The sequence below is a fragment of the Odocoileus virginianus genome, chromosome 30, assembly GCF_023699985.2.
Source record: "Odocoileus virginianus isolate 20LAN1187 ecotype Illinois chromosome 30, Ovbor_1.2, whole genome shotgun sequence".
Taxonomy (NCBI): Eukaryota; Metazoa; Chordata; class Mammalia; order Artiodactyla; family Cervidae; genus Odocoileus; species Odocoileus virginianus.
The window spans coordinates 8,134,121-8,156,827 of record NC_069703.1 but is presented as its reverse complement, the minus strand read 5'-3'; the positions used below and the strand labels follow the sequence as shown (position 1 = coordinate 8,156,827).

General features: G+C 41.0%; 1 protein-coding gene across 7 annotated transcripts in view; it reads left to right on the top strand.

Moving 5' to 3' along the window:
* Window positions 1-22,707, top strand: part of SATB2 (SATB homeobox 2) — a 248,557-nt gene that overhangs the window by 192,718 nt on the left and 33,132 nt on the right. For all 7 annotated transcript variants that reach the window (XM_020890434.2, XM_020890433.2, XM_020890435.2 and 4 more), the window contains 3 exons: window positions 1,135-1,347; window positions 5,903-6,058; window positions 21,790-21,987. In XM_020890434.2, the coding sequence (XP_020746093.1) occupies window positions 1,135-1,347; window positions 5,903-6,058; window positions 21,790-21,987 (567 nt within the window). The remainder of the gene's footprint in view (window positions 1-1,134; window positions 1,348-5,902; window positions 6,059-21,789; window positions 21,988-22,707) is intronic.

Genomic DNA, 22,707 nt, shown 5'->3' with positions numbered 1-22,707 from the left:
ATCCCTCGGTCAGGAAGATTCCCTGGAGAAGGAAATGGCAACTCCAGTATTCTTGCCTGGGAAATCCCATGATCAGAAGAGCCTGGCGGGCTACAGGCCATGGGTTCAGAGAGAGTCAGACACGACCAAGCAGCCGAGCACACACACACATGCAGGGTGGAAATGGATCCGCTTTTGCCCCGAGAACTGTGACGTCCCAGCTCAGGTCCCTAGCCTCTTTCTTGAGTCCATACTACTTTTCTTTCGACTTGCCAGCGTCTTGTTTTCTTTGGGCGTTCTCTGTGAGCAGAGCACACGGAAACATTAATTTCCTACGTGAAGCATTCTGTTTGGGTGGGTAACACAGTCTGAAAGTATCTGAGTCTGTCATGGTGTTCTCTGAGGTGTCCTGTGGCCCTTCACCTGATTGCAGCTACGCTTCTGTCGCTTCAGTGGTGGAATTGGAGTGTCCCCATGAGGGCATCTCGTTAAAAGGTTTGGGTGCCCTCTGGTACCCGTGCAAGGAAGCCTGTTAAGTTTGTGGATTGGGAAGCTGATAGAGGGTTAACACAAGCTAGAGCCATTTGCTTTGCGTCTTTTTTTTTTTCCCCCACAAGTAACATCTATATTGAAAACATGTGGCCGGTCACACAGAAATTCAGCCAAACTTTTTTTTTTTTTTAAGTCGATGTAAATCTCCCATGCTGTTTAAATGTCGGAACTAAATTTACCAAACTTGGCAGATTTGTAAAGCTGAGCAGGACTGCCAAGTGTTCCCAGTTTCAAGCAGAGAGAGTTCTAACAGTTCCTGAAATACTTGTAGGAGGCACCTGGTGGTAATTGCAGTTTCACAATTCTTCCCAAGCGCCTACCTTGCTAGCTGGCATCTCTGTACACTGCTGATTATTACAGTGATGATAAAGTGTCAGAATAGAATGGTCCAAAATAACGCAGAACCCCCAGGCGCCAAGCACATTCCCTCCAAATCTTCTTCCTGGAGAACTGTCAGGAATTAGAGCGAGGTTCCTGACATCACAGCCTGCTGGTTACGCCAAACAAAGGGGAAGGGTGTGGGGGTTTCTTGCCAGCCAGAAACCACGCCACGTACCTGCAGATGTAACGTGACCTACTTTTTTTTTTTTCCCATTTAATCAGGGGTTGTTGTCTGAGATTCTGCGGAAGGAAGAAGACCCTCGGACAGCATCTCAGTCGCTTTTAGTAAACCTGAGAGCCATGCAGAATTTCCTCAATCTGCCCGAAGTGGAGCGGGACCGCATCTACCAGGATGAGAGAGAGCGGAGCATGAACCCCAACGTGAGCATGGTCTCGTCAGCCTCCAGTAGCCCCAGCTCCTCCCGAACCCCTCAGGTGAGATGTTCGCTCCCCTGACTTTTCACTCTTTGCCTTGGAGACATCTTGCCTTCACTGATACTGTTTTCCCTCAGAAACTAAGAGATGTCATTCTAGGACTTCCTAATCCACTGCACATGTGGGTTAGAGGATGTGAACCTCTAACCCTGTACTAGTGGTTATCCTTTACTGTATCATCCATGCCATTTCTCTCCCTTTAAACAAGTCCCATTCTTCCGTATGTGGCAGGGGTGGGTGGGAGGATAACCGCTAGATATCTACATGCAGCTGTTTGGTTATCAAAGAAGGGACTAGGGTATTAGTGTTGAAGCTGAGTTTGCATAGGAAGCACACTGCTTTTCCTCCAATTGTGTATTTATTTGGATGGAGATAGGGCAGTTGGGGGCTGGTGGCAGCTCGAGTAGTCCCAAGTTCTGCTTGATGCAACCTGAAAGAGACACAACCCGTGAGGAGCCTGTGTGTGATGGAAGCATGCACATGCTGTGGCTAGGTCAGAAGGACTAGGAGCTCATTCAGTGATTGTAGAAAATGGTGGGAAGGTAGACCTTCATGTTTTCTTTCCTGCAGTGATTCCCACAGGACCCTGGCTCAGCTTTCCATCCTTCCTTTCCACACGTTCTGTTCTCAGGTCCTTCTGCAAATGCATACATCTTTTAATAGTAATGTGTGCTTTAAAGATTTTAACTGAAGGGTCAAGTTCTCAAGTCAGCCAAGAGTCATTTCCAATTCAGATCTTGGTCCACTCCCTACTTCCCTTCCAGGGCTTCCCTGCTGGCTCAGATGGTGAAGACTCCATCTGCAATGCGGGAGTCCTGGTTGGGGAGATCCCCTGGAGGAGGGCATGGCCACCCGCCCCAGTACTCTTGCCTGGAGAATCCCCATGGACAGAGGAGCCTGATGGGCTACAGTCCACGGGGTTGCAAAGAGTAGGACGTGACTGAGTGATGAAGCACAGCGCAGCTACTGCCCTGGGCTTCTCAGGTGGATAAGTGGTAAAGAACCCGCCTGCCAGTGCAGAAGATGCAGGAGACTCGTGTCCAGTCCCCGGGTCGGACAGATCCCCTTGAAGAGGAGATGGCAGCCCTCCCCAGTATTGTTGCCTGCGAAAGCCCATGGACAGACCAGCCTGGAGGGCCACAATCCTGGGGTCACAGTGAGATACGACTTAGCGACTAGGCACGTACACACAGCGCTTCCCGTAAGCTTTTACTAATCAGCGGACTTATAGGAAAGTCATCTCGTTTACTGTTGCTGGCATGGTTGTAAGTTCCTTCTTGAGTTATAGTTTTCAAACCAAATATTTAACAGTTGTACATTTGTACAAATCAGAAAATTGGGTATGCTGAAAAGTTTTTTTTTTTTTTTTTTTTTGGCTTAGATACATATAGTTTTGGGTTTAGGAGTTTGTTTTCTGGCAAGGTCTAAGGAACTGATTAAGCAGAATTTTATTCTAATAGAAATATTTGAGCTTTTTCAAGTACATTCATTTTTTTTCACACATCTTAACTCTCTATATTTTTACACTCTGCAATAGATTTTTAATTGAAGATCATTTTCTATCATGAACTGCCAAATTGTGATACTTAGACCTTAGTGAATTATGAATTTTAGTTACTGTTAAACCAAAACTAAAAGACGCTTGACTGCTTACTTTGGACCAGTGTAGCCAAGGTTTTTTACTTTTATTTTTTTAAATTTTGGGGCATACATGTTGAGCTATTGAGTTGGGCGAGTTGTTAATTTGCACTAATATTTACTTCTATTAAATTCACCAACATTTTTGCCACTTTTGAAGGCCATTAAGCCATTACAGAAGAATCCAGCCATGCTTCATGGCTGTTTAACTGGTCAACTTTTCTCAGAAAGTCACTCCTTCTTGTTAGAAAATCACACATGTCTGTGTGTTTTGTTTTCCACTCCTTCATAATATTTTTCTAACAAGATTATATCTTAGGCATCTTTTCAAAGACCTGGTAGCTTTCAGAGCCAGACCAACTTACAAGGTTACACAGTCAAAGCCAATATTTTGTTTTTTTGAGCAGAAGAAAATCCCATCTAGAAAATTCCTAGATAAAGATGTCCTTTAGAGACAAATTTAACAGGGAAATTGATCATTTAATTTCACAGTTTGGAGATTTTGAAAATAAATGTTAAATATTTTTCTCAAAATATATTTGCAAACATGGTCATGGACTGACATTTTTACATTGTCTGGAACATTCTGCTGGTTAAGCACTGATGGAATTATTAAAGACGTTTAAAACATTTCATGATTACCTATTTGATCACAATTCTTTATAGAACTGTCTCGGTGGTGTAGACACAGATTACTGTAAGTCTTTCATTGTGCAAACAAATGTCAAAGAGGTGCCACGGGTTCAGCCTTTGAGTTGGAGCCAGCATTCCAGGGCACACACACAAGGTCTTGCATAGGTCCATGGAGATTATTTTCCAGACCCAGTAGCACTTTATTACTGGTTGAAAACAAATTGAAGAAATTTCAAATTCAACCCGTACAGTCTCTTCGCATAATCCTTCAACTGGTCAGTATTTTTCAATGCATTTAATGATAACAAACCAACAAAAAAGGATAAGAATGATCATTTACTGAGCACTTATTATATCATGTATTGTGAATATTTTGCATGGATTTGGATCCTCACCATTTTGCATTGTTGTTCCCATTTTACAGATAAGGAAACTGAGGTTTAGGTAGGTTAAATACCTCATGTACGGTAATATAAATGATTGGTAGAGTTAGGATTTCAATTCTGATTATTCTGATTCCAAGGTCTGGGTCCCTAAGCATGTATTTTTGTGCTTCGACTTTATCTCTCAGTGTTCCAGAAGAGATTTGATGAGTTAGTTAACATGATGTTAAGTCAGTGAGGCTAATAAAAACCTGAACCGAGAAAGGCAGAAATTGTATGCTAAAATGTGCACTCAATAGGGAAACACTCTGGATTAACTAGAAGTTTTAGGAAGAAAAAGGAGTCTTCTTGAAAAAGATGGGAGAGGATTAGAGTGTTATGGGAAGACCTCAAACTCCAGGGCAAGAAGAAAAGTGTAAAAATAGCACCAGTGTAAACTGGAGGTTTCGGAGGCAGAGTAGCACAGTGGTCCATGAACTTGTCCTTTGGAACTTGAGAGACTTGAGTTCAGATGATGGTTATTTCACTTGCTGCTGCATATCCTTCCAGCAAATTATCTTCTTTTGTTTTCAGTTGTCTTCATCTCTAAAGTGAAAATAATGTTTAATTCATTGTGTTCTTAAAAGAATAAAATGTGATGACAAAAGTAAAACACTTCCTGGAATGCCTGGCACGTAAAAAGTATGTGTATAAGTTATTCTTACTGTTACTTTTCAGTAATTAAAAAGCAATGTGAGACAGGAAGGTCACAGGAGAATGGCAGAAGTCCCTGAGTGCTTGTAGGAACCAAAGCCTTCTTTTAAAGTTAGGATGTGACCCTGGCTTCAGGACATCATTGGGAATGATCCCATGGTGTTCACACTGTATGCCACGTCTCTCTAAACCTGGCATACTATCAGTCCAGTGGGGGAGCAGCTCACGACATCCACAGGGGGAAATTAGTGGTTTAAGGTTCTAGGGTGGGTGGGTACAAAAAGAAAAAAGCTCACTTTAGACCCAGTCAGCTGGCGGTGCTCAGCAATGTGAGGGTGGGGGCAGACTTTTTCCTTTGTCTGGTGGTGCTGGGTTCTGAGAAGGCTGCCCTGTCCCCGCTCCTTACACACCGTAGTTTTCTGGATCAAGCAGGTTCAAACGTTTTAGGGTTATCCTAACTCCAAGAAGTACAGACACCTTTTATATTGTCCTTCATTTGTCTCTGAAGCTGATGGGAAATCATTCAATTAAAACGAGCACTGCAGAATACATAAAACCACAATATGAGTTTAAGAAAATGAAAACAGCACTTCAAAGGCATTCTGAAGCCTAGTTTTATGAAATGAAATTTTGTTTCATTTCCACTGATTTCCTAGGTGAAATTAGGTGACTGTCTGGGTAGCATAATGATGATAATGGTGGGAAGCCATACATACTCAAATGACATACGTAAAGCTTTAATAAAGAATGAGAGAGACTCAGGGGAGTGCATTAAATTGAGTAATAATTTATTATTTAGAGACCTCTACCCATTTACTCATTTGTTTTTTTTTTTTTTCCTGGAAGATTGACTCTTCCTCTAAGGTGTTCTGTTTTCAGAAGGAAAAAAGTAACCGTGTGTGTGTTCTGCATGCTTGTGTTGCAGTTAGGTGATGGCCTGAGTTTGGTACCCGGCGTAGCCATCCTGCTAACCGTCGAGGCTACTGTGAGGGGAACGACAGGGCTGACAGGACTCTGCATGTCCTATAGGAATGCGCTGCAATTATTTCCAATCACAATTAACCTGATTAGAATAATGGACAGGAAGTGTCCCTCTGTAGCTAATGCGGTTTGGCATCAGCTGACTGAAATCCTTTGGTAATTTCTGCACAGATGGCTGGGCTGAATGCAGCACTTTTTAAATTATTATTTTCATGGTCTCTTGGTAGGCCAAAACCTCGACACCGACAACAGACCTCCCCATTAAGGTGGACGGCGCCAACGTCAACATCACAGCTGCCATTTATGACGAGATCCAACAGGAGATGAAAAGGGCCAAGGTGTCCCAAGCCCTGTTTGCCAAAGTGGCTGCAAATAAAAGTCAGGTGAGTGGGTTTTTAAAGAGCCGAAGTGAGGCTGGAGTTAGACTGTTCTCCTCCTCCCACCAATAAAAATACATCTGTTCCTATAATAATAATAACAATAATAATCCCTAGGGAACCTGTCACGTTCTTGCCTTTTGCTCTACAGTTTGCTTTTATTCCCATCAGGGTTCACAATAAAGACTAAGTCAAAACCCAGATTTTTTTTCAAGTCCCCCCCCCCCCCAAAAGAATCAGCCTTGAGGGATGTCTCTCCCAATTCTGAATACTGCTATATATGCGCTTTTTTTTTTTTCTTTCTTTTGGATATTTGAGCAAAACTTGGTGTGTTCAGAACAGCATCTTCCTGAGAACAAGTTTTAGCCAGGTCTCATCACCTCTCTTATTCCCACCAGGGGAATGGATGACTTTGTTATAATAACTGCTTTTCAACCCAGCCCCAGAGACACCTTGCAATGTCAGGTGTTTCTTTTATGTAGAGAATACAGTTGTTTTTCCAGGAGAAAACACACATTGGGGACTGCAGAGTGAGTGTTGAGATCTTTAACAGAAAAACAGAGAAGCTTATCCAGTACAATTTTGCAGAGTGCTGCGATTGTGGGGAATGGAATGCTCCAGGGAGAAAGTAGACAGATGCCTAGGTTTTTTATTTCTGAAAGCAGCAACAGTTGAAGGGCTGTACTATCTGTTTCAATTCATTTAAAGGGACAACTACTGCCCTATCCTAGAATGGGTTATGTTTAGGTGCCTATTTATTTATTTCTGGATTGAACAATTACTCAGATGCAGGGTGGAGGAAACAAAAGTTAAAGCTTAATTTTGAGAGTCCTTTGATTCAGAGCTTGATTTCCTCTGTGGGCTTGCATGACAAATGCTTTCATCCCTACATATGTAAATGGTAAAATGGTCCATCCTGTCTTGAACAGATCTGCTTTGTGCTGCAGAGAAAGGAAGTTACTGAATACTGTTTTAAGCAAGATGGTTTTTTAATGAAAATTAAGTTTTTAGAATGATAGTTAAATGCTATATGTATACTAATTATATGGTTTGGGGTATAGACTTTTTTACCTGTAGTTTTGCAGTCACCTAAATTATTTTTCAGGTAAAAAGAGAGCAGTAGAATATTCAGCAATTTCGAAGAGTGTTGAAATATTTGTTTCCCCTATTCAATTTTGATGTCATGATTTTTCCAGATTATTCTTTCTCTCATCAATGAAATCATTGCAATATAGTTGGCTAAGATATCATGTCCAATCATAGTATGAAATACATGAAAAGAAAATACCATAGAGCCTTCTTAAACTGTTAAATGCATAAAATCCCATGTACCACATGGCAAAATATAATGAGAGTTGGAGCTGTTAAACGAATAAAGCTGTTAAATGCATAATGCCACTTGGCAAAACTACTGTGCATTTAATGGTTTTCCACTGTGTAATAAAGGACATATGTGGTAAATGTGCAGTAAGTATAAAACTACACAATTGCTTTTGCAAACCTGCCCCTTAGTCGTGACTTGATGTAAATATCAAAGTTGCACTCAGTCCTCCTTTTATAGCTGCTTTCTAGAAAAACTCAAGGCCATAGTCTAAGAACTTGATTCAGAATGCTTGTCATCTTCCTGTTGACTTGGCACTGTTGCTTCTGAAAATAGTGTTGACTCCAGCCTCCCCATGTAGTTCAGGTGGCTGATTGAAAACTGTGTTTGCCAATTGGCACAAATGTAGCTCTCCAAATTTTTATTGCCTGCAGAACTCAGTAGCCCTGTTTCTGTAGAGCTTGGAGTGAAATATAGTTCTAGGACCTGATGTGCTAAAAGGTGAGATTGGGCCTAAATGGAGATAAGATGCTTTGTTTCTTGTTTGTTTTCCATTAGGATGGTGATTTCATTTACATTTATGAATAAGGAACATTATTTGTAAACAGCTGACAGAGATTTGCAAATCAGGTGTTAAGTATCTTAAAAACGGCACTGTCAAACAAAATAAACTTAGCTGATAGTTTCAAAGGCAATTTAACATAAGACAGTCACTCTGCTTTGTAAGTACGACCAGCATTTGCTTGATAAAAAGCATCCTTAATGGAATCAGTGGCTTGATGTTGTACCTTGTACTTGTATTTGGTACACGTCCATAAGGGTTGTGTGGGGGGGGGGCGGGGCGGGTGTGCAGTGACTGAGGAAGTAAGGGTACTCCATTCTCTTGGAGGTAAAAATCAGGAGAACCTTGAATAGGAACTCTTGTGAACTGGAGTGGGTTTGAGCCTGGAAGGCCCTGTTCACACACACACACTAACCCCTCCTCTTCCATTTTACATGTCTTAAAATAGAAAGGAACCCTCCATTAAATCTCATTCATTCCTCGCTATGAATTGCTGTCATCATAATAAAAATAGTAACCTTACACTGCCTGTGTTAGGCAAGCTTTGAATGAAGACTGGGAAAAGGAGACAGTGGTGGGGCAGGAGGTTCCTCGAGGGCTGGAAGAGTTTAGGAAACAGGCATCGTTGGAGCAGGGGTTCAGAAAAGGAATAAGGGTGACAAACATTTGCAGTTATGCCTGTGGTCCTGTTGGTGAAAACAGTGTTACTGGAAAGTGTGTGTCTCCTTGGTGTGTGGGTCACATCAGGCACATTTGTAGGGTCAAAGACCACCTGTTCCTTTAATTGGCCTCTGGCTCCTTTGTCTTGGCCAGGTCAGCCCATCATCCAGCTCCACTGGGTGCCTCCTGTCTGACCCGTGGCCTTTTCTTCACGTGAGAGAAGCCAAAGAAAGAAAAGCAGGGGAAAAGGATGCTTACGTACATTTCACCTTTTACTTTTGTTTCATTTTCAATTTAGGATCAGCTTTAGGTATTGTAGGTGTGTGTGTGGGGGGGGGGGTGGGATGCGGATGTGGGTTCTGAAGACTCTCTTTTCTTTCTGCAGAATGTTCAGATTATTGGTCTTCATGGGATGGAGTGAACTGTGGTCACTGGTTGTTCTCTGTGAACTGGGAGTGGGGGTGCTCAGTAGGAACCATAGTGTAGAGGCATATGGCATTTCCCGACAACCTCAGTATGGCCCTCCAGACAAAGGGCCCCCAGAGAATAAGCACCCAGTGTGCAGTCTCAGTGACTGCAGGAGTGCTGTGTCCCCGTCCCTCAGGTTCTGCAGTTCCTCTCCCACTCCCCTTCCTCCCCAAGTGCAGTCCATCATGTGTGACCCGGGAAGTGGAAGTCCAGCAGGGCGCAAGCACAGTGGCCTGTGTGGCCCCCCACCGCGCTGCTCCAGGGATGCCCATGTGCTTCGTCACAGCGCCTTTAGCTACGTTTCTTTCTGTTGGCATCAGCGGTCCCTTTCCCCAGATGTTAACTCGCTATTTCTCTCCTCTCCTGCCTGCTTCTCTTTTTTATATTGCTTTCAGTATTCAACTCATGGAATGCTGAGGTTGATTCCAGGTTGGTTTTATTTTGAAAGGAGAGTGATACTTTATTATTGGTACACCCGAAGAGCCAACTCTACATACGCCTTTTCCTATTAGGTTTGGGTGGAAATGGAGTAGGTAGACAAATGGGAATGGACTTATTCCTGTTCTACTTTGCCTTCATTAAACAAATAAAACAAATGAATAAGCACATTAGAAGGGCACTAGGTTTGCTTTCTTTTTTTCTTTTCTCTCTCTCTCTTTTTTTATTTTTGGTGGGACAGGAGGGTCTTGCTTACTATTATTAGGAAGGTAGAGAGAAGCTGAAACACTGCAAAAAAGGGACATAGACAACCTGGTTGTAAAGCTCAGTTGATGGTAATGAAAGGGCCAACCCCAGAGTCTGCTGATATAAAAGAGGGAGTGATCTGGGATTAAGCCCTGGGTTGGGGGGGCGGGGAACGGGGGGAGGGTTCAGCGGGAGGGGGCTTTGAAGGAATGACATTGTAGGATGTTCTCATCATCGCCACCAGGATTTAAAAACCCCTGCCAGTTTTTTAAACTGTTTTTGTAAAAAACCTGCCAGTCCTCAAGTTCTTCCTGACCCACACACCTTCCAGGCCCACAAGCTGCAGGAGCTACTGCTAGGATCAGGAATGAAGGAGTCCTCACTCCTACTGCAGAAGAGGGAGGGAGACACAACTGTGACCCCAGCACAGTGGGGAAAAAGAGTTTCTGGCCTCCGGGATACAATTCTGAAATAATTTCCTACATAGAAGCTGTGTTCTTCATGGTGACCGAGTTTCAATATGTTGTATACTTTATGTATGCTATGATTAAATAGATTTTGTGTACTGATTGGCCTTCATTCCTTATCATTGTTTCACCAAGAAACAAAATATATATATATATATATGTATATATATATATTCATATTCATATTCCATGTTCTTACTTACTGACTTAATAAACTGTAATCCTAAGTAGAAGTCTTCTTAAACTTTAGATGTAGATTATAAACTCAGATTTTATGAACATTTTTTATTATAAAATAGTTCCTTATATATTATCTTGTTTGACTAACAAGTTAAATGATTTAAAATATACAAATTTAAATGATTTAAAATATAGCAGATCCTTTTAAAGGTAAAAATAAAGATAGAAAACTGTACATAAAGAAAAATAATTGGTATATCATTTGGTTTGTTTCCTTCCTTTTACTGCTCTTTGCTATTGGAGTTTATATCACATTCAGTGTAGTGCTAACGTGTTTTCTTCATTCAGTCATGGGTTACCATATTAATTTTTGCTTTTATATGTCTCTTCTTAAAAATGTCCCAGGCACAAGTTAGTTGTCCTTATTTCCTTTTTTAAAGAAATAACTTCTGTTTTATGATTACTTAAGTAATAACAACCTCATTTTATTTTTATTCTTTAATTCAAAGGCATTTCTTTTCTTCTTTAATGCTATTTATTTTGAATAGATAGCATATGTTCATTATATAAGCTTCAAAAGGGACGAAAGAGTATACAGTGAATAGTCTTCCTCCATCCCTCACCCCTTAGCCATCCTTAGAGGCAGCCACTGCCAACATTTCTCTTCTATCTTTGGAAATACAAGTTTATAGGCTTTCTTTGTCCCTATGCACAAATGACTAGCGTACTTTACACACGATTTTTTCTTTACAAATCCTGAAGATCTTTCCATATCAGCACACTTAGTTCTCTTATTCTCTTAAGTTGCTATGTCATATTGGATGGATTGGATGCACCATAATTTGACTCTCTTCCCTTCGTGGGTATGTAAATCATTTCTAGTCCTACCGTATTGAAAATAATGATAGGATTTACATTCCAGTGATGTCCTTGCCAGTGATGCTTGAGGGTCCCTGCCTCTGTACCTTCACCTAAGACATTTTGAATGACTCAGCTGACTACAGTTTTGGCCGATATGAAACGTTTATAATAAACAAAAGCAAAACCCTGAACAACTGGAAATTCCCACATCTCCCTCTTCCCCCAGGTGGGCTCTGCGTATGGCTCCACGTATGACCCCCAGCTAGCAGCCCAGCCCCCTTGTACCTGCTGTAGCATCTGGGGTCGGAGCTGCCTGCTGCCCTACTGTGCTCCCCCCAGGCCCGCCTCCGGGCTGGGGCCTGCAGGCTCTGCGGCTGCTGCACCGGCCCATCGAGATGAGGGCCATGTGCCCTTGTGGGTCCTCAGGTGGCAGGGGGAGACTGCACGCCCCCTGGAATGTCACCTGCAATGCCTCGTCCTCATTTAAAAAAATAAAATGAAGAAAATATAAAGGCAAACTATGAATCACCCATAATCCCACAATCCAGAGGTAGTTGCTATTCACCTTTTAGGCTTCTGATGTGTCAGTGCATGTTTGCACCTGCGTGTTTATGTCCTGGTTGGGATTATACTGTAATAAGACAGTTATAAATTGTAAATTTTTAAACTACCTTTTCTCATGGGAGAGTATGAATTGTAAAGCATCTTCAATCTCATTATTTAGTTTCTTAGCCTTTAGAAAATTTTGCACAAGGATCAGTTTTGCCACTTTGCCCTGGAAGTGGTTTGACAGTTACCTTATTTGTTAGGTTCCCTTATGGAGATGGCCTTGCTGGGACTAGGCTTGCTCAGGCTACTGGGGCTTCACTGGTGGCTCAGTTGTAAAGAATCTGCCTACAGCGCAGGAGACCTGGTTCCTTCCCTGGCTCAGGAAGGGCCCCTGAAGAAGGAAATGGTAACCCACTCCAGTATTCTTGCTGGAGAAGCCGTGGACAGAGGAACCTGATGGGCTACAGTCCATGGGGTCACAAGAGTCGACATGACTTAGCGACTAAACCACCACACTGGAAGTAAATGTTTGACTGCCCCGATCTCTGGTATAAAGAGTGACAGGAAAAACTGGCCGTATGATGCCACATGTGGAATGAGGTGGTGGTCTCATCTCACTCCCAGTGCTTCTGCTTCGGCCGTCTTGTCTTCAGTGTATAAGGCAGACTAAAAGGAGGTGTGTGGCCTTGCCTGCCCCTTCCTGGTGGGCAGGTTTCTTTCGAACACATTTTGACAGCCTGTCAAAAAGCAGCTTCTGTTCTTGTCAAATGGGGCACGTATACTCCAATGCCAGTGCTGTCCACCAAACTTACATGAAACAAATCAACATATTTACACCACAACTGCCATTTGAAAAAAATTATTACAGTGAGGAGTGAAGAAATTAGGCTTCCCAGTATTCTCAAATGCCAAATTTAGCGGACAGTGAGTAAGTACAGTGATGCCTAAGCATCAAGTTAAACCCTTCACTTTCTTCCCTTTTCTCTCAGCATAATTCAAAGGAATAGATTCTTTTGAGAAATGATCAACAGAAATTCCCTCAAGATTTCAATTCTTACATCATCCCTATAGTGAGGAATTGGGTTCTTCACAATTGGTTATGTTTATGTTTCATGCCCTAAATCTAGCCTTTATGGGAACCCTTAATTAGATACCAGTGAAGGTTAATATGTAGAGTTCATATGAGGTTCATAAAGTGTCAGGTGCTTTTATCCATTGCTAAAATTTCTGTGCTTGGTTTAATCACATCTTGCCTTATTGCAGAAACTTTTGAGTTGCATTCTTTTGCCTGTTCATGACACAACACTTTTAGAAACTTGCATATGACTTTGAAGCAAATCAGGTTGACATATTAAAAGCCATCTTTCTAAACTCTCCCAGCCTTCTTTTGGAGATGATATTGAGTTAAACCATGGTTTTTACAGTTAGAGAATGTTGGTGCTGTGACTAGTCCCTACTGTTTTGTCATAGGGACCATTTAATCATCTTGCTTTCACAGGCCAAAGACTAGGATTAGACACATTAGGTCTTAGGGTACAGTCCAAGGAGGCACACCCTTTCAGAGTCACATTCCTTAATTTTTGCACATTAGTTGCTTGCATGCCTCACTTTAGTCCCAGTCCTAATCTTTCAAACAAGTTTTATTCCTGGTTTTCTGCTGTGTCTATTTCCCCCCAACCCACACACTTATGAGTTCTTGAGGCAGGGTTCATAATATTAATATATAGTACCTTGTATATAAAAATATATATTTATATATATACCTTGTATCACATATATATGTGTGTATATATATACCTTGTATCATATATATTTGTGTGTGTTTATCTATACATATATACCTTGTATTATAATTATATATGGTATGCATCATAGGTATATTATGGTGTGTGTATATATATATATATATTATAATATATATACCTTATATCACAGGTATCCTGGAATTTGAATCTGAAGTCAGGGACTACAAATATTTAGGTTGTTTTCTTCCCGATATTTTAGTCTAGTACATTTAACTGTTAATATATTTGTAATATTTAAGTGGAGAAGACTCCAGATTCATCCTTCTTTTTGACGGATATAGATGGTTTTTTTTTAGATACATGCTCCCATGTATGTGTTTAAGTATGTGTGTACATACTTGTATAAAGTCATCCCAAATCTCTATACTATTATATAACTATGCACAGCCCATATTTCCATGGTAAGGAAGGCAACAAGATTTTATTAAATCCCTGCTTAACTTGAGCCCTTTATAACAGAGGTTAAGGAGTTGTTCTGAAATAAAATTTTCATTACTCTCAATTACAGATTCAATCTTTACAAACACATCCATAGAAATGTGAGACACATGCCCAGAGACAGCTGAAAATTAGTCCCCGTGAAAATACAGTTTAGAACTTGGTGTACAATTTTGAGAAATAAAAAAAGAAGCAGATCATTTTTACTTATTACATTCAAGGTATAAAATAATTAACCTTGAACTGTAACCAAATGCTCGGCACAAATCTTTTCTCAGGTTTAGATGACCTCCTCGTCAGGGATTCATTGAAGCCCTTGACAAGTCTCCCTTGCAGTTTAGCCTTTTATCCATTTCAGTTTTCTTGATTAGGTTATCTTGAATCATTAGGGGGTTTATTTATTTTAATAGACACTTATTGGATTCATGAAAAGAGAATTCAGTGACTAAGAAACAAGAGCTGAATATTATCTGGCTCATTTCACACTTCAGAAGAGTCTCAACCAGCTGAAGAGAAATTCTTTCACAGTTACAAAAGTTTGTTTGGGGACTTTATGTGCTTCCATTTAGAAAGCGAACTGTCTGTGGTTAATAATATGAATTTTCTTTTGAGACACTCAGAAAATGTTTCCTTTTGGTTACATATGCTGACATTTTCTGTATTGAAGATGTGGGTGAGTAAATGGCCTTTTACATGTCTGTTGCAAGAAGCCTTGAGTCATTCTCCTGAAGAGAGCTGTTCATTTGTCAACTTATTCATTCATTGGAGTTCCTAGATGGGCAAAGAGGGTGGGGGCTTCTTCCTATTTGTAGATGGAGTTCACTCGTCAGCTCTGTGCTAGGTTCCTCAGGGCAAACGGTAACGACTGACAAGACCTTGGTCTTCAAAGCAAGTACAACCTTACTTAAGAAGAACAAATTTATTTACTGTATCTCTTTGGAGACCAGTCTGTGGACTTGCATTTGTTTCTTAGCAAGTCCTGGTTTGTATTTGCTCAGAAATGCTGTAAAAACTAGGAAATGTGTCACCAACACAGAATTTTTTTTTTTTAAGGAAAAAAATGTGGGAACAGGCAGAAGTTGGAGTGATTACCTGTGTCCTGGGGTAGGAAAACAAGTAACTTAGTACACAATGAAATTTCAGTACCACGGACAGGAACCCCATTCTTCTCATCCCCTTCCCCTCCCCCATCACTTAAACCTAAGGCATGGAGCTAAGATTAAAACCCATAACTGATGGGCTCCAAATTCAGACACTAGGCTCTATTATTGTTTTCTGAAAGAGCTCCCTGGTCATTTGAATATTCTCTGCATTTGGTGTGTAGTGTGCAAAGTATGTCACATTTATTGTATATTTGAAATTTTTAAATCTTTCTTTTTTTATAAGAGTAATAGATATTGTTCTTCCTCATTCATTTTCAATGTGAGAGAGCTTTAAATATTCTCATTTGGGCAACAACAACAGCACACACACACGTGTGCACCCACACACAAATGATTAAAATAATGAGAGTTAAATGATATGGTTTGGTGTTTAGGATACATGTCATTTTATAAAGAACAAAAACTGGAGGATAAAGCCTATGCAGTGTGTAATTTACCACTTGCAGGCCATTGTAGGACCTGATTAATACCCAGCAACATGATTTTACTATGAAAAAGAAAAGATATCTAGGCTAGGTTAAGTGGAGTTCTTAACTTTTTCATAGTCTTTTCTCCAAGGACTTCTTGTTAAAAAAGAAGAGAGGAAGGAAGGAATGGAGGAAGGAAATTAAAAGTGGAAAGAATATTCTGTATATGTGTGTTAGAATATAATATTTATCTTTGTCTTTCTGACTCACTTCACTCTATATAATAGGGTCTAGGAAAATGGTACTGAAGAATTTATTTACAAGGCAGCAGTGGAGAAACAGACATAGAGAATAGACTTATGGACATGGGGAGAGGGGAGGAGGGGGTGGGATGTTTGGAAAGAGTAACATGGAAACTCACATGACCATATGTAAAATAGAGAGCCAGTGGGACTTTGCTGTGTGGCTCAGGAAACTCAAACAGGGGCTCTGTATCAACCTAGAAAGGTGGGATGCGGAGGGAGGTGGGAGGGAGGTTCAAAAGGGAGGGGATATATGTATACCTGTGAATGATTCATGTTGAGGTTTGACAGAACACAACAAAATTCTGTAAGGCAATTATCCTTCAATAAAAAAAATAAAAGGAAAAAAAATGTAAAGAAGAAATCAAAGAATACTTTGTCATATCAGTGAAAAAGCCTTCAGTGACTCCCATGGCCCAGATTATTAAGATGAAATTTCTTTGCATGTTATTCTTTATAATCTGCTGCTCACCTCCATTTCTAGACTGTGCTTTGGCTGCACAGGGTTGCTTCTGATTACCGAATGTGTTACTTTTATAAGCCCCTGCATTTGCTGATACTGCTTTCTCTGCTTAGAATGTTATTCTAGGCACTTAGTCTCCCCACCTGGTGAAAACTCATCTCTATCTTTTAAGACCCACATTATGAATCCTGTTCTCTGTAATGACATTTTCCTTGAATTTCATGGTCAGAATTATATACTTTCCTGTTGGTGATCTCAACTAACCTTTTAAGTAAACAGTAACAATGAAAATTAAATGAATGACAGCTTCTCATAGAGGGGATAGAGAACTGAGTAAAGTTTTTCAGCAAAGGGAGTACCATGAGCAAAAGCATGATGAGAATGTATCAAGCCTATTCAGGAATTGTGAGTAATTCACAGTGGTCAAGGCACAAGGCCCATGGGAGAACTGATGGGAGACGAGACCACGAGGAAAAAATGGGAGCAAAGTGTGGTTCTGATTGTTGCTGCTTCTGATGTTCCTGAATTGTGAACTAGAGGTGTCTCGTTCAAGTAAATCCTCAGTAAAACTATCAGTTTACTAAAGGATAAACGGTGGGGCTGTTATTCATCTTTCAAAAAGGAATAATACATTTCTTCAAGTAGTAAGGATTCCTGATACATTTACAACTTTATTTGCTTTGTAAATTTAGATTGACATACAACTTTTTAGGAACATGTGGATTGTAAATAAACTATCTCTTGACTGGTGTGAGTGTCACCTCACCTGCATAGTTGGGAAAAGGTGGTCAGAGTTGTTTTCTCTACTGAGGGAGATATATTTGTTTAAGAGGCTGATGAAATGATTAAAATGAAATGTTAATAAGTATTATTTGCTTATGGCCTGAATGCTTGGGAACTCTTTAACCATTGATCAAAAGGATGTAGCCTTTGAACCTATATGCTTTCTTTGGGTTCAGAGTTTGAAGGTAAAAGTGTTTAAATTGTAAATTTTTTGGCATCATTACACTTAAGTTCCATGTATATTCTCCTATGTAAGTTCCAGGTATTCTCTATATTTTTTCAAACTTCTTTTTTTGAACATGTTTTAGACTCACAGAGACTTTGCAAAATGTTACAGTTTCCATATATTTCTCACCTAGGTTCCCCTAATGTACACTGTATTACCATAGTGCAGTTATCAAAACTAGTAAACTATGAGTGTTATAATACTACCAACTAAAAACTTTATTCTAATTTCACTATTTTTAAATTAATATTATACTAAATATTAATAGTATTTCCACTAATTACCTTTTTTGGTGCCAGGACCCCAATCAGGAACCACACTGCATTTAGTTATTATCCTTAGCTTTCTGCAGTTTGTGACCATTCCTCAGTCTTTTCTTTCCTTTTTTTTTTTTAATGACCTTGTCACTTTAAAGAGTACTGATTGGTTATTTTGTTGAAAGCAGTCTCTCAGTTAGGGTTTGCCATGATTTGACTGAGATTATGCATTTTGGGCAAGTCTACCTCAGATACTATGTTGTGTCCTTTGCAGTGAATCATATCACAGAGTTCTCAGTGTGAATATGTCATCACTGGTGATGTTGACCTTGATCACTTGACCAGGGTGGTTTTTATCCTTTGTACTTTGACCTGGTGGCTAATCATTGTCTGTTGTTTCTGACAAATAACCAGGAAACAGATCACAGATTGTGGAGCTGGAAGGGAACTTAAAGATCATCTTTTTGTAAACTCCTTCTTTTATAGTTAAGCTTCCAGAAGATCTAAGACCTTATCCAGAGGTTACCCAGTAATTTATTGTCATAGCAGGAACCTAGCAGTTCAGTCTCCAAACTGAATATTCTATGCTTCCTAGCTGTGCTCAGGTACACATAATTCAGTCTTAGTTTTCCCATACTAAAAAAGCTAAACTGACTTTATGAGTATTCAGCCAATCTTTGATCAAAGCTTATTTCCAGGCTAAAAGAGAAATTACAGCTAGGTATATATCCAGCAGTTCCTGGTACCTGCTCACAAGGCTGGTCAAGGCTGGAAATCAGATGAACTTCTGCATCAGCATCTATAAAATGAAAATAATTCTCCTGGAATGCTCGACATAACACATAGGGAACAACAACAAAAAACCTACTTGAGATTTTTAACAGAAAAAGGAGATTTGTTTATTAATAATTCATGAGTTCCCATTGAACATGCACGACAGAAACAGTGCTATTCAATAGAGAATACTGTCATCTGTCACTGTTTTATTTGACATTTACACTTTTTTTTTTTTTTTTGCCTGATACTGCAAAACTTTCTTGGATGGCATGCAAAAATTATATAAATGAAAAAAAATCCCAATGTGGGACTCTTTTATCTCTTCTGTGGTGGGTTCACTCACAATACATACGTGTGTGTGCAGGCAACAGCGTGGCCCTTTCTGGCAAATTCATTAGCCACCAAACAAAGTAATAACAGGTCCTTTTGAGAAAACAGAGATAAGCTTCCCACACGAGCGGGTGGAGGGATCATGTGAATCGAAAGATGGAGGGTGAGATGGCAAGTGAGGTGGAAGAATAGATTTCCGGAAGATAAACACACAAATCCGTAGAGTGAGCAAGTGAGTCAGAGTGAGGGGAAAGAGAATCATGGCTGCCGTGAAGAAAACTGACAAAAATACACTGCCATTTCAGACTCAGGATAAATATTTATAGATGGCGTTGCAGGAGCTCCTCTGGTAGGGAATTTCGGCATTTAGTAGATGAGCAAGTGAGGGACTCCTTGTGGTTTTGTGTTACTGTAAGGCTCGTGACAATGTTTCTGCTCTGTAGGTTAGTTATTATTTATAAAAATCACAGAACCAGCTGATACATTCATAAGCTAATTATTGAAGCAGCTGGGCACACACGGTGCAATATGTCCGAGGCTGTGAAGTATCACAGATTTCTTGGGGCCTGCTGTGGTGGGGGTGCGCTGTTGAAGGCTCCATCCCTTAATCTGATCAGCCAAGCAAACACTTTGTGGGGAAACTAGATTAATAACCCTCTAAATACCATGAATGTGCTTCATCTTCAAAACTGGGTTCCCTTAAACATGCTATTAGCTCAGCTCCATCAGGGATTTGAGGAAGTTCTCTGGTGCCCTAAGAACAGAGTCTTGTTGGCTACCTCCCTGTGCCAGAAATTAATTTGGTTTGCTTATGTCTGCACACATGATCACACTTGTGTCTAATCCACTCCCTAATAGCTTCAAGGTCAGGACCTTGCTTGTCAGTGGGCAAATTGAGCACTACACTTCTTAAAGACTGATGGCAGACAGCGGCCAGTCCATAACGAGGCCTGTAGTTTGTTGTAAGTGATTGTAATGAGTGCAGATTATAACAGCGCATATAAATCAAATGCGGCAATGAATGTTGTGCGAGACGTTCCGAGTATGTAAGTGGAGATACCACTCAGCTGTCACCTGTCTCCTCTCAAGCTGTGGCTTCCCACAATGCAGTTCGCTCCTCGTGCAGAACAGCAGGTGCTGTCCTCCTCAAGGTCTGCATAGCTCAGAACTTCAGCTTTCAACAGATGCAGATTTTTGTTTTTATTTTCTGTTCAACGATTGGTCTCCATGCTGTAGCCTCCCCTGGGAGATGTTAAACATACCTGTTTGAAACATTTGAAAGAGTTCGGTTGGAGACTTATTCAGATCTGTGAAAAGACAGAGAAATAGGAGCTTATTATTTTTTTTCCACAGATGGTTTATATTCCATTTCAAGAACTTTTTTTGCTTTGTACAAAGAAACCCTTGAGGAAACACTTTGGGACTAGGAGTGTTTTAAAAAATATATAATTTACTTTTTGATAGGGATAAAAAATTGAATCATCTTCAATTTTCATATATGTTACACCTTGAAAATCAACCAGTACCTGTCTCTCAACTGAACTGGCCAAAAAAAAAAAAAAAATCTTTGAAAATACTTGGAAGCACATTTCCAAGCAAATGATTAGATATCTTGTTTTCATTCTTCCTAGCCCTCTAACTCTCCCCAGCTCCCAGTTTATTGCAAGAAAAGATCAGGTCTGCGCAAATGTGGCCTCTCACTTGTAAAAACAAGGCAGTGTTGTGTTACAGATTAGTTTATAAATCCCCAGTGGCTTCACAGTTCAGTGCCTACAGCTGCTGCAGATGGGTCTGGGTTTTTGTCTCTCCGCAGTGCTGCAGCCGGCAGTTGAAGGAGAAAATGGAATGATCAGGTTATTAACATGGAGGCCGCGAGGAAGAGGCTGCACAATGAGAACAGCTGGTGTTGCTGTCTTGGCTGATGCAGCGGAGATAATCAAATCTTGCCTTTTTTTGGGTAAAGGCAGAAGACACAGTGGAGAGTTAGACAAACAACAGCTTATGATATTATGAGGGGTTTTTGTAATGCGTGTCAGGAACCTTCATTGGTTTACAGGTTATGAGATAGAATTTGTGGAGGTTTCGAGATTTCTTACAAAGTCATGTGTGTTTACTTATGCACCTTTTTAGAAAAATTCTTATTCTTGCAGGAGGCGTGATATGGGACAGTCTTTGTATTTAAAATGAGCGACATAGATTGGAAATGATGGGTTAGAAAGCTACTGGGTAAAATATTTTGACATGAGTCAGTGAGCGATGTTGACAGCATCCTCTGTATTATTTTCATATAATCCATCATTATTTGCATTACATTTTCTTTCTCGTGCAGTTGCGAGCAAGAGAACATCCGGATGCCAGAGTTGGGAGGCAGACATTTGCAGGTGTGACCCGTCCTACTGGCTTACCTTCCTGCAGGTGTGGTTGAGGCAGGAAGGTTATGGTTATAAGGGCCTGGAGCCCAAGGCATTCAGAGGTTGAGCAGATATACACTTTTCTCATTCTAGCAAAGGGTGTTACGGAGGAGTTATTGATCTTTGTGAGACTATTTCTTCCCTAGAGAGGACATATTTATATTTCTATTCATACCTCGGTATTTCCTCTTCAGAATTTGCCATTTGGTAATACATATTTGTTCATTTTCATTTTTTTTTTCTTGGAATGGAGTACTGTCCAACTGGGTGGGTAATTTTAAAATTTGTAACTGACCAACATGAATGACTTTTGCTGAGAATTGGAGAGTTACATGCGTCCTTGAGTTTCTTTTACAAAGGGGACTGTAAATTAATTGAGAATGTATTCAGTAGGAAGGGGGATGAGGTAATTAACAAGACTGAAGATTCTCAGGTGTTGGTGTCACCACAGGTGTGGTCATTAGTTGGTTTTCGGAGTTGCCAGGCTGTTTGAGCGCCTCCCCAGTTTGGTGGGAGCACTTCTGTTGTGAAAATATGATAAGCCGGCGGTACTTGACCGCACTCAAGCCCCCTCTGCGGCTGTGCACTCTTCAGGTTCATTCAGTGGCCTTCTCTGTTTCCAGGGCTGGCTGTGTGAACTGCTCCGCTGGAAGGAGAACCCCAGCCCAGAAAACCGCACTCTCTGGGAGAACCTCTGTACCATCCGCCGTTTCTTGAACCTTCCCCAGCATGAGAGGGATGTGATTTATGAAGAGGAATCAAGGCACCATCACAGCGAGCGCATGCAGCACGTGGTTCAGCTGCCCCCGGAGCCAGTGCAGGTGGGCGTCCCCTTCTCCCCTAAGCCTGGACAGGGCTCCCGGCGCCCGCAGCTGTGGACGGTCAGGGGGCAGACCGTGCCACCTGCCTGGGAAGGCATCTCATGCCATGTCCCCCAGACAGAGAGCCCTGTTCTCACAGTGGGCATAGTGCGTGTGTGTGCATGTGCACACGTGTTCTGTCACACACACACACACACACACACACACACACACACCCTGTGACTGAGAAGTCAGATCCAAAGGCGGCTACTGTGACACACACACACACACACACACACACACACTCACACACACACGCACACACACACACACCCCTGTGACTGAGAAGTCAGATACACACACACACACACACACACACACACACACACACACACTCACGCACACACACACCCCTGTGACTGAGAAGTCAGATCCAAAGGCGGCTACTGTGACTCAGACAGTAAAGGATCTGCCTGCAATACTGGAGACCCAAGCTGGATCCCAGGTTGGGAAGATCCCCTGGAGAATGGCATGGCTACCTATTCCAGTATTCATGCCTGGAGAATTCCATGGACAGAGGAGCCTTGTGGGCTACATGCCATGGGGTCACAAAGAGTTGGACATGACTGATCGACTAACAGTTCACACTTCCTGAGAGTATTTTATTGATACTTGTGGGATTGTGAAGCCAGAGCATTTGTGGAGAATTAAGTCTCCCAATTAGAAATCATAGTTTCCATT